At 56.1% G+C, this 11,256-nt stretch overlaps 2 protein-coding genes across 2 annotated transcripts; both read left to right on the top strand.

Moving 5' to 3' along the window:
• The first annotated feature begins 130 nt into the window (after positions 1-130).
• Positions 131-7,849, top strand: RETREG3 (reticulophagy regulator family member 3). Its single transcript, XM_054281492.1, has 9 exons — positions 131-327; positions 780-886; positions 1,995-2,025; positions 3,058-3,184; positions 3,852-3,936; positions 4,767-4,904; positions 5,995-6,074; positions 6,420-6,552; positions 6,982-7,849. The coding sequence occupies exons 1-9, from the start codon at positions 131-133 to the stop codon at positions 7,413-7,415; spliced, it is 1,332 nt and encodes a 443-aa protein (XP_054137467.1). The 3' UTR covers positions 7,416-7,849.
• Positions 7,850-9,204: 1,355 nt separating this feature from the next.
• On the top strand, positions 9,205-10,736 carry PSMC3IP (PSMC3 interacting protein). The gene is made up of 8 exons (XM_054281564.1): positions 9,205-9,295; positions 9,367-9,473; positions 9,539-9,628; positions 9,697-9,808; positions 9,907-10,052; positions 10,179-10,232; positions 10,320-10,379; positions 10,459-10,736. Exons 1-8 carry the CDS (start codon positions 9,265-9,267, stop codon positions 10,516-10,518), a joined length of 660 nt encoding a protein of 219 aa, XP_054137539.1. The 5' UTR covers positions 9,205-9,264; the 3' UTR covers positions 10,519-10,736.
• Positions 10,737-11,256: the final 520 nt, after the last annotated feature.

The raw sequence follows: 11,256 nt of genomic DNA, 5'->3' as shown, positions 1-11,256 counted from the left end.
TGCGGGCTGCGCATGCGCCAAGATGGCGGCGCGCACAGTGGTGTCGCAGTCGGTTGCTGGGGGCCGCCATGCTTGCGGCGGGCGCGCGCGCGCGCGGCGGGCGGGCGGATGTTGACGCCGTGAGGGAGCGATGGCGGCGGCGGCAACGGCCGTGGGGCCCGGGTCCGGGCCCGGCGAGCGGCAGCGGCGGGTGCAGGCGTTGAGCGCGGCGCTGCGCTGCCGCCTCGGGCCTTACGAGCCGCTGCTGGGCGCCGTGCAGGCCGCGCTGGTGTGGGAGCGGCCGGGCCGCAGCGCGCTGTGCTGGGTGGCGGTGCACGGCCTGTTCTGGTGAGCGCCGGGGCTGGGACCGGGACCGGGCCGCGCAGGGCTACGGTGGCCGGGGGGCTTGGGGGAGCTGCCCCTGTGGAGGAGCGGTCCGTAAGGGGCTGTGGGTTTGCTCCGTGCCCCTTTCGGGTAGGAGGGACCGGGAGCGTTGGGTTTGCTGCAGCCCCGTCCCCGTGCTCTCCTTGTACCTGAGAGCATCAAACCAGCCTGCTCTGAGGCAGGGGAGGGAGGGCAGCCTGTCCGGGATAGGGGCTGTACAGCAGGGCTGTCCCGGGACACCTGACACGAGCAAACCGGAGTCACCCGGCAGCTGCCCCCGGGGCACGCTGTGTGGTGACGGAGTAGCAGGTGCCGAGTTTTCCCCCTCAGTGAGTGGTTTGAGGTCGGTTTGTGTTACCCCCTTTTTGTCTCATAAATATCTGGCCGGTACCAACTCGTTGGTTTCTTCCCCACAGGTTCTTTGCTCTGACTTCCCTTCGTTTGCTGTTCCTGATTGCTGTAACCCTCATAGTGGTAGTGTGTCTAGACCAGTGGAAACACAAAATCTGGCCAGAAATTGGTGGTAAGTTGCATTTTGAGCTCATAGCAGCAAATCAAGCCCAGTTTCCAGCCCCACAAGTACAGGCTCTGTGCTGCCTGCAGTTACATTGTCAAAACCTCAACTTTTTGCTTTAAGGGTCTAGAAGCCAGCAGGAGTACTGCAGGCATGCTCTTTCTGGAGCTGGAATATTCTAAACCTGTGTAAACACAAGTTCTTTTTGTGCTTGTGACACTGGTATGTGCCTTGTAATCCTGAACCACAGGATGGACGTGACCTAGTGCAGGTTGGAGACAGTGATTCACTTTGTGAGCATTCAGTAGCAGAGTGAGAAACAGAAGCATATGGAACTCATCTGGATTCCCCCTCAGAATCCATAATCAGTTTAGGATGAACACAAGTCCCAGCCTTGCTGTTGATCAGAGATGTCTTTGGGAGAAGAGGCTGTAATGAAGTTACTTTTCAGCTCTCAGTAACCAAAGCAGTTGTTTCCCTCCTTTGTGACATGAATACACTGATGGACACCCCCAGTCCAAGCAGCTCAGGGTCCCTTGGCTTTGCATGGACAGGTTAGTTTGGAGCAGTGTGAGGGTCTGCATGTTCCCAGGGCTGGTTCCCTGACTAACCAGCAAGTCCAGCTCCCAGCTTTCTGCTTCAATCCATGTTTCCTGTATTTCCTGGGAAGACATTAAAGCTTTCCTTGTTTTCAAAGCTTGGCTCAGGCTCCTTGTTAGGAGGCAGTGTCTGTCCAGCTCCCTCATCCCTCTGATTTGATCCCTTTCAAGTCTCAGCCTGGGTGGGAAGGTATTAAAGGATAAATCCCTGATGCCTCCAGTGTGCAGGCTGTTCCTGCTCCCCAGCTGGTGTGTGCAGGGGGGAGAGGGAGGTGGGCAGGCTCTAGAGTGCAACAAACACCAAGGAGCACCAGGGAGAGACTCCTACAGTCCTGTGCTGTCACATGTACACACACTCAGGATTTGTTATGGAGTGATGCTTCTCCAGCCTGTAATTACTCTTAATGTCTTTTCCAGGTGTTCCCCAGCTTATTAAAACTTTACTTAAATCCCAAGAGCTGAGCATTCCCATGGCAAATTCCTTGCAACTAATGTAGTGTCTGTTCTTAATATTTTAGTGGCAAGACCTGATGAATTAGACAATGAGAGGTAGGAAACTAATTGACTGCTCTGCTGTGATATTTTGCTGTGATACTGTGTTGTTACCTGCACATGCTTGGGGTGTTGGCACCTTTGGGTGAGGAGGAGGAGGGGGAGGAGGGAGCTGGGAGCTGCTCAGCAGAGGGCAGATGGAGACCCAGGTCCTCATGAGAAGTTTTTGACTTGTCCCAGCCATTTTATTATACTCTGCCTTCTTAGCAGCCTCCAGATTTGCTTGCTTGATTCTCTGCCCCCTGAAGTTAGAAGTGTTGCCTTAAGAGCAATTCCTCTTGTGTGGCTCTCCAGTAGCAGGAAACCAGCATTTCTGTGGGAATTAATGAAGTCTTCTGAGACTTTATGGGGAATATTTAACAGGCTTGTTCCAGCAGTTGTTTCTACATAGTTATGATCTGACTGCAGCATTAATTATGGGTTGAGAAATGCTGAGGTGTTGCCTCAGTGCTCACACCTGCCTCTCTGGGCACACCTTCCTGTGCTGAATGTCACTTCCTGATTAAATCACCTCACCTGCTGCCAAAGGACAATTGTCTTTATTTAGTTTTATTTTTCTTAAGAGGCCCAAGCACAAAAGGAATTGCTCTTTCTAACCTTCAGGTACTCCTGACTAGCAGTTAGGCAACACTAACAAAAACTGACCAGTTCAAGGCCTCCAGAGTAACTGAGTACATGAAGTGAAGTGCAAGGCTGCTTCTAGACCTCATGCTGAACACTTGGAGGCTGCAGTTGACCACATAAACACAGAAAAAATAAATGGATTCACTTGATTTGCCTGTGCGGCATGGAAACTGAAATTTGCCAGGGCATTGACTGAAATTCCTGCTCGTCAGCTGCTGTGGGAGCACTGAGATGCTGCTAGAGGGGCTGTAGATGAACTGCTTTGGCCAGGGCAAGTGGCCCTCATCTCTAGAGCTCTGTGCTGGGTGGGAACAGGAGGAAGCTTTAAGAGAAGTATTTATAGTGAGGGTCTTCATCCCTGCCACTGATGCAGCAATATCTCCCCAAATTGTGCCTTCCCTGCAGCTGGGGATACGTCCACCCTCGGCTGCTGGGGCTGCCAGAGCTCTGTCATCATTTGGCTGAAGGATGGGTGACTGGGACCAACTTCTTGAATAATCTCTTCGTTTTCAAGAGGCAAAGTCCTGGCAAGGTAAGAATGTGCAGTTCAGAAATGACCTGGTTGGTGTGGAGCCTCTGCTGACCACGAGGATCCTGCTGTGCTGGCATCCAGCACTGGCTGAACACGTTTCTGATGGGAGCTTGTCATGGGAGGGCTCCCACAAACACCATGCCTGTTATGTGGTGGGGAGGAATGGAAAACCCAGGCAGAATAATCAGGTTGTGGAGGAGGGAGGAGAAAGTGAATGTCAGTGTGTGGATTGCACCACTGAAGTGAGAGTGTGGCTGCTCCTTCTGGAGGTTTCTGGCTTTTCAAGTGTCTGTCAAATTTGTCTCCTCACTGGGTTTTAACAGTTTGAGAATGTCAAGCTTTTTCCTCCTTCTTTTTTTGAGTTTATGGAAAGAGAAACCTATAGCACAGTGATACTGTCGTTGTGCTTTTCACCTTGAAGAGCTCTCTAGTTTAACCTCTTCCTTGCTGTTGGTGTCCCTGCTTTGGGAAGCTCCTCAGCTGCTGTGGCTCTGAGGGCAGATCCCCTGTGCCTGTGCCCACACTGGAGCAGGGGTTGGACGCTGTGAAGGCTTCACCCTCTTTGGAACAATGACCTGACCCAGGATTTGCAGAGGCTGAGATGGTCAAGAAATGAGTGCACCTACTGCTTAACCCTGGAAAAACTCACTGTGTGTCATGTCTTCAGTTTTGCCTTTTAGTGTGTGGAGTGTTCACTTTCCTGGCTGTCCTGGGCCGGTACATCCCTGGGCTCTTGCTCTCATACCTGCTGTGTAAGTAAAGCTCTGTGCCAACACAGACTTACATGTGAAAGGAGATGAGTAGTGCTGAATGAGGAATGGGGCTCAGAAGGAAAGCTTGTGTGAATGGCTTTAAAATTTAAACAGTACATTCTGCCAGGAATGTGGTGGTTCTTGACCAGGACTCAAAGTCTGGTCTGGAAAGAACATGTTTGAGTGTTTAGTAACTACAGATCAGGTTTGCCTCTCAATTTTGTTAAATTGGCAGAGGTGATATTATATAGTTGCCTCCTTGAGCCAGGTCTAATAAACTCTTAGAAGGCTATAACAACACACCCAAGATAGCTCAGCTACCCTTGGAGGCATAAAAATCAGCAGGATGGCTTCTGTTGCAGTGTTGGAAACAAAAAGATTTAATAAAATGCAAAATAACAAACAGAGAAAAACTGAGGTGCCAGAAATCCTGCTCCTAGTAAAACACCTTACAAAGGCAATTAGTTTCTTTGTTCACTTCTTTTTCTACTAAATTGCTCAGGCAGGCAATTTCTGTCCAATTAGCTATCCTTATGTTTGAGGTGAAGTCCCCTAGACCTATGAGGTAGGAGAGAAACTCTCCACCTAATCCAGGAGAGAAACTTCTATGCTTCTTTCCTTTTTAAAAGGACAAAAAGTAGTTTTGTCACTCCATCAACAAGAAACACACTGCTCTGGTGATGGCACCTGCTCCAGCAGCCTCCCACAGCACTGCCCTCAGTGCTCAGATCTGCCGTGCTCTGTGTGTTGTGCTGCATCAGGAAACAGGCAGGATGTTTGCCAAGCAGCATCCTGAGCACGTTTCTAACCCACATTCCTGCTTCCTGCAGTGCTGCTGGTGCTGCTGTGGCCCCTGGCTGTGTACCACAGGCTGGGGCAGAGGGTGTACCTCAGGCTGGAGCCCGTGCTGCGGCGCCTGGACTTCAGCGTGCGCGGATACGTGACAGCGAGGCAGCGCCAGAGGCAGCGTGAGTCCTGTGTGTTGTCATCTCAGGGTTTACCTCAGAACCTCGGGTTCCTCTCTGATAATTCCCTGCCAGGTGTGTCAGTCACCTCTCCTTTTCCCTCCCAGCACTGTCTGTCAGTCCTGGCATTCCAGAAGAGCATCAGTGATTGGCAGATTCAAAGCCCTGGGGGGGGTATTGGGCCATCCAGGTGTCCTTTGTCCCTCCCCTCCTGTACCTGGTTGGTGGCTCCCTATCCCTTCCCTCCCCTTTTCCCTGGGGTTCAAAGACACAGCAACCACGGGGTCAGGGAGTTCTGTTGGAGCTGTGGGCCAGAATAAAGCTCTGGATCCAAACCCTCCATCAGAACCAACTCCTTTCCTTCACCATCGCCTTAAAGCTTCTCTGCCAGAGGGAAACCTGAGGAGCAGACCCTGTTATGGGGGGAAGCTCCATCCCCCCACCACCAGAGCTCCTGCAGGCCTGGACTTTCCTCCAAGCACCCAGCTTAGCCAAAAGTGTCTGTGAGGTGAAACACCACACACCCAGCTTAGCCAAAAGTGTCTGTGGGGTGAAACACCACAGTGCTGCTGTTTGGTTCTACAGGGCCTGACAAGCTCAGGCACGTCCTGATGGCTATATTGGTAATATTCCAATAGAGTCTTGTGCCCTTTGTGCCCCCCAAGGTTTCACACCTGGATCTTTGATCCCTGGAACAGGCTGTGAATAGAGGCTCCAGCCTTGGTGGGCAGTGTGGGCTGCATGTCTGGCATGGCAAATCCTTGGAACTGCCTTGGGAAGAGAGAGAGGCAGTTCCTCCTCTGCAGCCATCTCCTAGGAAGCAGCTGCTGTGGGCTTTTCACACCACCTTCCCAGAGCTGCTCCAGTTCTTGGCTGTCAGAACTGTGTGTTCTCTATTCTGGAGAAAAGAGGAAAAAAACCTCCCCCTGTGCGAGGGAGTTCTGAACGTGTTCATTTCAGCAAAAAACCTGCAAATGATCATGGCTCTGCTGTGGAACAGGGCTCTGCTGTGTTCTGTGCAGTTTGGGGGTTTCTGGTCCTGCACAGAGCCTTGCCCAGCAGCAGTAACAGCTTTGTGTGTGCTTTCTAACAGTGCATGGCCGGGCCCTGGGTGAGGAAGCCACGGATGATGGGAGCGACAGTGAAGAGGAGCTGGCTGCGTTCTGCCCCAAGGTAACAGAGCCTCTGGGAGAGGGAAGAGCTCAGCTGGAAAGAACAAACCTCACTGGGGGGACAGGCAGCACATCTGGCAGCACAGCTGAGAGTGACAGGAGAGCAGATGAGGACATTGTCCTTTCAGATAGGTTTTTCCCACTCTGTTCCACTAAAGAATGTCCAGAGCTGCTTGTGCCAGCTGCAGTCTCCTACCCTGTGCAGTAAATGTGAATGAGTTTTAGGTACCAGTCTCCCATGAAGGCCAGCTTTAGCTGGAGGCCACTCCATCATCTGTTGTTGTCTTGAGGCATGGGGATAACCTTTCTAGTGCTGATGTTTTCAATTTTATCTTCTCTTTCAAAGCTGGATGACTCTGTGGTGGCCAAGGAACTGACCATCTCCGACTCTGAGCATTCAGATGCTGAGGTTTCCTATACTGAAAACGGGATGTTTAACCTTTCCAGGGGCCAGACACCCCTGACAGAGGGATCAGAAGGTGAGAGGGAAGATGTGGAATGCTGAGCAGGTGCCAGTGTGATAGGCTAGAGGGAGGATGTGTTACCTCCCATCATTGAAGTCTGGCTGTTTGATGTCAGCCTTGCTGCTGGAAATGAGCTGCAGCTGCCTGTTTTGTTCAGAACTGAACTTCCTCCTGCATTCCTGTGGTGAGGAGGGCAGCAGCTCTGCACAGGCAGATCTGGCTCTGGGTGCTGGTGCTCCCCTCTCACAGGTGGCTGCTTCAGCACCAGTGTTCCTTGTGAGTGAGCTGGGATCTGAACACTTGGCATGAGGGGAGGGAAACATTGAAAAATGTGTGATCTGTGAGCTCCCAACTGTCCATCCAGGGGAGGTGCTGGCCCAGCTCCTGCCTGGGCCTGGGGGTGCTGGTGAGTACTGGCAATTAAAGCACTTTCTCCTCTTCCAGACCTGGATGGTCACAGTGACCCAGAAGAATCTTTTGCCAGGGATCTGCCCGACTTCCCTTCCATAAACCCAGAAGCAACAGGCATAGATGATGAGGATGACACCAGCATTGGGATCCCGAGCCTGGCGTACCGCGCACAGGGGACAGAGGATCTGCAGCTCCCCTACGAGCAGGAGGAGTTTGGCACGCTGCCATCGGTGCAGAACCTCACCAACAACATCGCTGGCTTTGTCACCAGGGGCATGATCCAGCTGGCCCTGTCAGGAGGTTCTCAGGCAGGCCCCTCACGCAGCACCAATCCCCAGAGAGGGGCAAAGACTCACCTCAGAGCAGCCAGTTTGGACTTGGACACTGATGCTGAAGGGGATGACTTTGAACTGCTGGATCAGTCCGAGCTGAACCAGCTGGATCCCACTGGCTCCCGGGGCCAGTAAACCATGCTGGCACTTCCCTCTGGTTTTCTACTGCGCATCATGGAGTGAATCCTGGAAGGAAAAGCTTTGCACAGTTCTCTCAATCGTCTCCTGGGGGTCTGGGTGATGTGACAGCCACTCCTGGCTGGGTGCACCACTGTCACTTGTGACTCCGTAGCCTCGCTTGGATGTTAAAATAAAGGACACTGGCAATCTGTAGGGAAGAGGCGTTGATGGGACAGCTCCACAATCACCCTGCACTGTCTGACATGATGCTGCCTGCTCCAAACTTCTATCTCTCAGACAATAAATCTGGTGTTTGCAGCTCTCAAGCCCAGTGGGACTGCCAGCATCGCCAGGAACAATTGTGCACTGAGTTCTGGCACTGATGTGTAACCAGGGGAACAGGACAGAGCCCCTCAGACGTGGTGTCTGGGCCTCAATGCTGTCTGTCTCAGACACCAATCCTAATGTGTGCACAAATCCAAGTCTTCTCTCCCAGCAATATCCAACTCCAGGTGGAACCAAGTCCCTTGCTCCACTGTGGATGTCGAGCAGCTGCAATGTTTTCCTTGCACTGGCTGCTCCCTCGGCTCCAGCTCCTCGTGATGCTGTTTTGTAAGAGCTCAATGGCAATAAGACACCTGCTGTGACCATCAGACCACCTGCAACAACATCCACGTGTAGCCCCTGCTCTTGTGTTGCTTCTCTGAACTAACAGCTTTTGTTAACAGCCAACTAACACTTTGCTAGAAACCCCTGTGCTGCTCCAGTGCGTTCCCGTGGGCAGGGCCGAGGCTGCACGTTTTCCCGGAGGAAGGAGGAGGTGGAGCAGGGCTGCCAGGGCCGTGCTGTGTCCCTGGGCCCGTGCTGCCTCCAGCCGTGTGCAGGCAGAGCAGGGAGAGCAGCCCAGACCAGCAGCGACTGAAGAGGTCGTGCCTGTGAACAAACCAGCAGACTCCAGGGAGCGCCAGCCCCCTCTGCCCACCGAGTGCCCACCGAGTGCCCCCGTTACTTTTCCTAAGCCATACAGACCCGGTTCTGATCACGTTTGTGCAGCCAAGAACGTACCTCGTCAGGGACCCCGTTACCGGCTGCTGTGTGTCTGATTCTGCTTATCCCACTGCGTCCGCCGTGCCGGGGCTGAGGGCGGGGGCGGGGGGGCGGCCTCAGCCGGGAAGGGGAGCTCGGTAACGGGTACGGGCTGAGTCCGGTGCGGAGGTGAGGGGGGCGAGGGAGCGGGAGCGCCGGTTCCGGCCGGGGAGTGCTGAGCCCTCCGCGGGCTGTGCGCGGGCCGCGTTCCCGCGGGGGTGCGCCGGTACCGGGCAGGGCACGTTCCGCCGCCCATCACGGGCCGGTTCCGGGCGGGGCACGTTCCCCCGCCCATCACTGGCCGGTTCCGGCCGGGGCGCGTTCCCCCGCCCATCACGGGCCGGTTCCGGGCGGGGCACGTTCCGCCGCCCATCACGGGCCGGTTCCGGGCGGGGCACGTTCCCCCGCCCATCACTGGCCGGTTCCGGGCGGGGCACGTTCCCCCGCCCATCACTGGCCGGTTCCGGGCAGGGCACGTTCCGCCGCCCATCACGGGCCGGTTCCGGGCGGGGCACGTTCCCCCGCCCATCACTGGCCGGTTCCGGGCGGGGCACGTTCCCCCGCCCATCACTGGCCGGTTCCGGGCAGGGCACGTTCCGCCGCCCATCACGGGCCGGTTCCGGGCGGGGCACGTTCCCCCGCCCATCACTGGCCGGTTCCGGGCGGGGCACGTTCCCCCGCCCATCACGGCCTGCCCCGCCATTGGCGGGGAGCGGGCGGCGCGCCGGAAGTGCGTGAACGGCGCCAACCGGGAACGGAGCGGGGCTGCAGGCGCGCGATGAGCAAAGGGCGGGAGGCCGCGGCCGGCGGTGAGTGCGGGAGTGGCGGGGGAGCACCGGGCGGCCCCGGGAGGCCGCGGTGACCGGGGCTGGTCCCGCAGGAGGCGCCGCCGCCGTGCTGCTGCGGTACCTGCGGGAGCAGAACCGGCCGTACAGCGCCCAGGATGCCTTCGGGAACCTGCAGCGGGAGCACGGGCTGGGCAAGGCGGTGAGCGGGGCCGGGCCGGGCTGGGGCGGGGCGGGCCCGGGCCCGGCTGACGCCGCGTCCCGCAGGCCGTGGTGAAGGCGCTGGAGCAGCTGGCGCAGCAGGGCCGCGTTCGCGAGAAGGTCTACGGGAAGCAGAAGATTTACTTCGCCGACCAGGTGAGTGAGCCCCGGCCGCCGCTCGCCGGCCCCGGTGCCCCGCAGCCCTGACCCGCCGCTCCCCGCAGGAGCAGCTCCCGGCCGCCAGCGATGCGGAGCTCCGCGGGCTGGACGGGGAAATTGCGGCCCGCTCCGGGCAGCTGCAAGCGCTGCAGCAGAGCTGCCGGCACATGGAGGCGGGTGAGTGAGTGTGCCTGGCCGGGCAGCCCCGAGCCGCTCTGGCATCCCCAGCCGTGCCCCGGTGCCAGCCCGGGCCGTGATCGGTGCCACCTTCCCAGAGCTGAAGGACTTGAACAGCTCCATGACAACCCCTGACATTGCCAAGGAGATCGAGGCGCTGAGGAAGGACTGTGCCAGTTACACGGAGAAACTGGAGAGGATTAAAACCGCTACCAACCATGTGACTCCGGAGGAGAAAGAGAAGGTGAACAGCAGCTGTGTCTGAACTGGGGTCAGTCTGGATCCAGGATCCAGCACTTGCCTTACAGGCACTGCTTGCCCGGGGCTGCTGAGAGCCCTGCAGGGCAGCTCTGACCCGCGGCTGTTGCAGGTGTGCCGGGAGCAGCAGCTGTACCGCCGGGAGTGGCGCCGGAGGAAGAGGATGGTATGGAGGAAGGGGATGGTACCGGCTGTGCAGTGAGGGCCCCGCTGGATCTGCTGCCCACAGCCCTCACCTGCCCTGTATCCCCAGGCCACCGAGCTGCTGGATGCCATCCTGGAGGGCTATCCCAAGAGCAAGAAGCAATTCTTTGTAAGTACCGAGGCTGGGTTGTGCCCTCAGCTGCTGAGCCAGACCCTGATCCTGTTCTGATGTGCTCGGTGCCGTGCAGGAGGAGGTTGGGATAGAGACAGACGAGGACCACGGCGTGGAGCTGCCAGCGGCCACGTGAGGTGCTGGGGGAGCCTTTGTTCTGGGGAGAAGCTGCTGCAGAGCTGCCTCTGAAACTCAGCTGTTGGCTTGTTCTTTTTCTCTTTTTGCAGGACTGGGATTTGTCCAGTGTATTTATTTGGTTTTGTTTTAAAATGTTTTGCAGTTGGAAGGGCGGTGGGTAGCATTAATTTAGGCACTGGCTCTCTCCTTGCAGTGGAATGTTGTTTTTTCCTGCCCCCAGTGCACGGAGCTGCCTGGCTGGGGGGACATGGGGGGCACTGGTGCTGTGTCCCTGGTGCTGTGGTAAGGAAAGGCAGCGAGGGACTGTGGGCTGCAGAGCTCTGTGTGTGTTCCTGCTGCGTGCCTGAGTGGTCACATGAGAATATGATCCATTAAACTCCAGGATTTTGGTTCAGCTGCACATCCCTGTGGTGTTTTTCTCTTCAGAAGATGTCAGGGCAGGGTTTAGGCCCTGAGGAGTGGGGAGGGCAGGAGCCAGGAAACCAGAGCCACCAGCTCTGGTTCTGGAACCCACCAGCTCTAGGACACAGCTCCAGTAACTCAGCATCAGAAAAATCATCAAAACATTCAGTGAAATTTATTTAATTACTTTTCACAATAGAAAAATACATCACTTTCACATGTGAGGTCTGTAAAATTCCATGTCTTCTTCCCAAGGCAAGAGGCAGCACTCCCTCCTCAGTGCTGGAAAAACTGCCTGAAATAAACATTCCCTGGATGTGCCCCTGGAGCAGGA

This window comes from Melozone crissalis, unplaced genomic scaffold, assembly GCF_028551555.1.
Source record: "Melozone crissalis strain CALT ecotype California unplaced genomic scaffold, PUWL_Pcris_2 ptg000032l_1, whole genome shotgun sequence".
NCBI classification, from domain to species: domain Eukaryota; kingdom Metazoa; phylum Chordata; class Aves; order Passeriformes; family Passerellidae; genus Melozone; species Melozone crissalis.
The sequence above is the reverse complement of the archived record's forward strand: the minus strand, read 5'-3'. Positions and strand labels throughout refer to the sequence as shown.

Coding starts and splice junctions, on each gene's coding strand:
- RETREG3 (XM_054281492.1), top strand. CDS start 131: ATGGCGGCGGCGGCAACGGCCGTGGGGCCCGGGTCCGGGCCCGGCGAG. Junction 3,185..3,851: donor AGAGGCAAAGTCCTGGCAAG/GTAAGAATGTGC, acceptor TCATGTCTTCAG/TTTTGCCTTTTAGTGTGTGG. Junction 3,937..4,766: donor CTTGCTCTCATACCTGCTGT/GTAAGTAAAGCT, acceptor TGCTTCCTGCAG/TGCTGCTGGTGCTGCTGTGG.
- PSMC3IP (XM_054281564.1), top strand. CDS start 9,265: ATGAGCAAAGGGCGGGAGGCCGCGGCCGGCG. Junction 9,296..9,366: donor GCGGGAGGCCGCGGCCGGCG/GTGAGTGCGGGA, acceptor CTGGTCCCGCAG/GAGGCGCCGCCGCCGTGCTG. Junction 9,629..9,696: donor AGATTTACTTCGCCGACCAG/GTGAGTGAGCCC, acceptor CGCTCCCCGCAG/GAGCAGCTCCCGGCCGCCAG.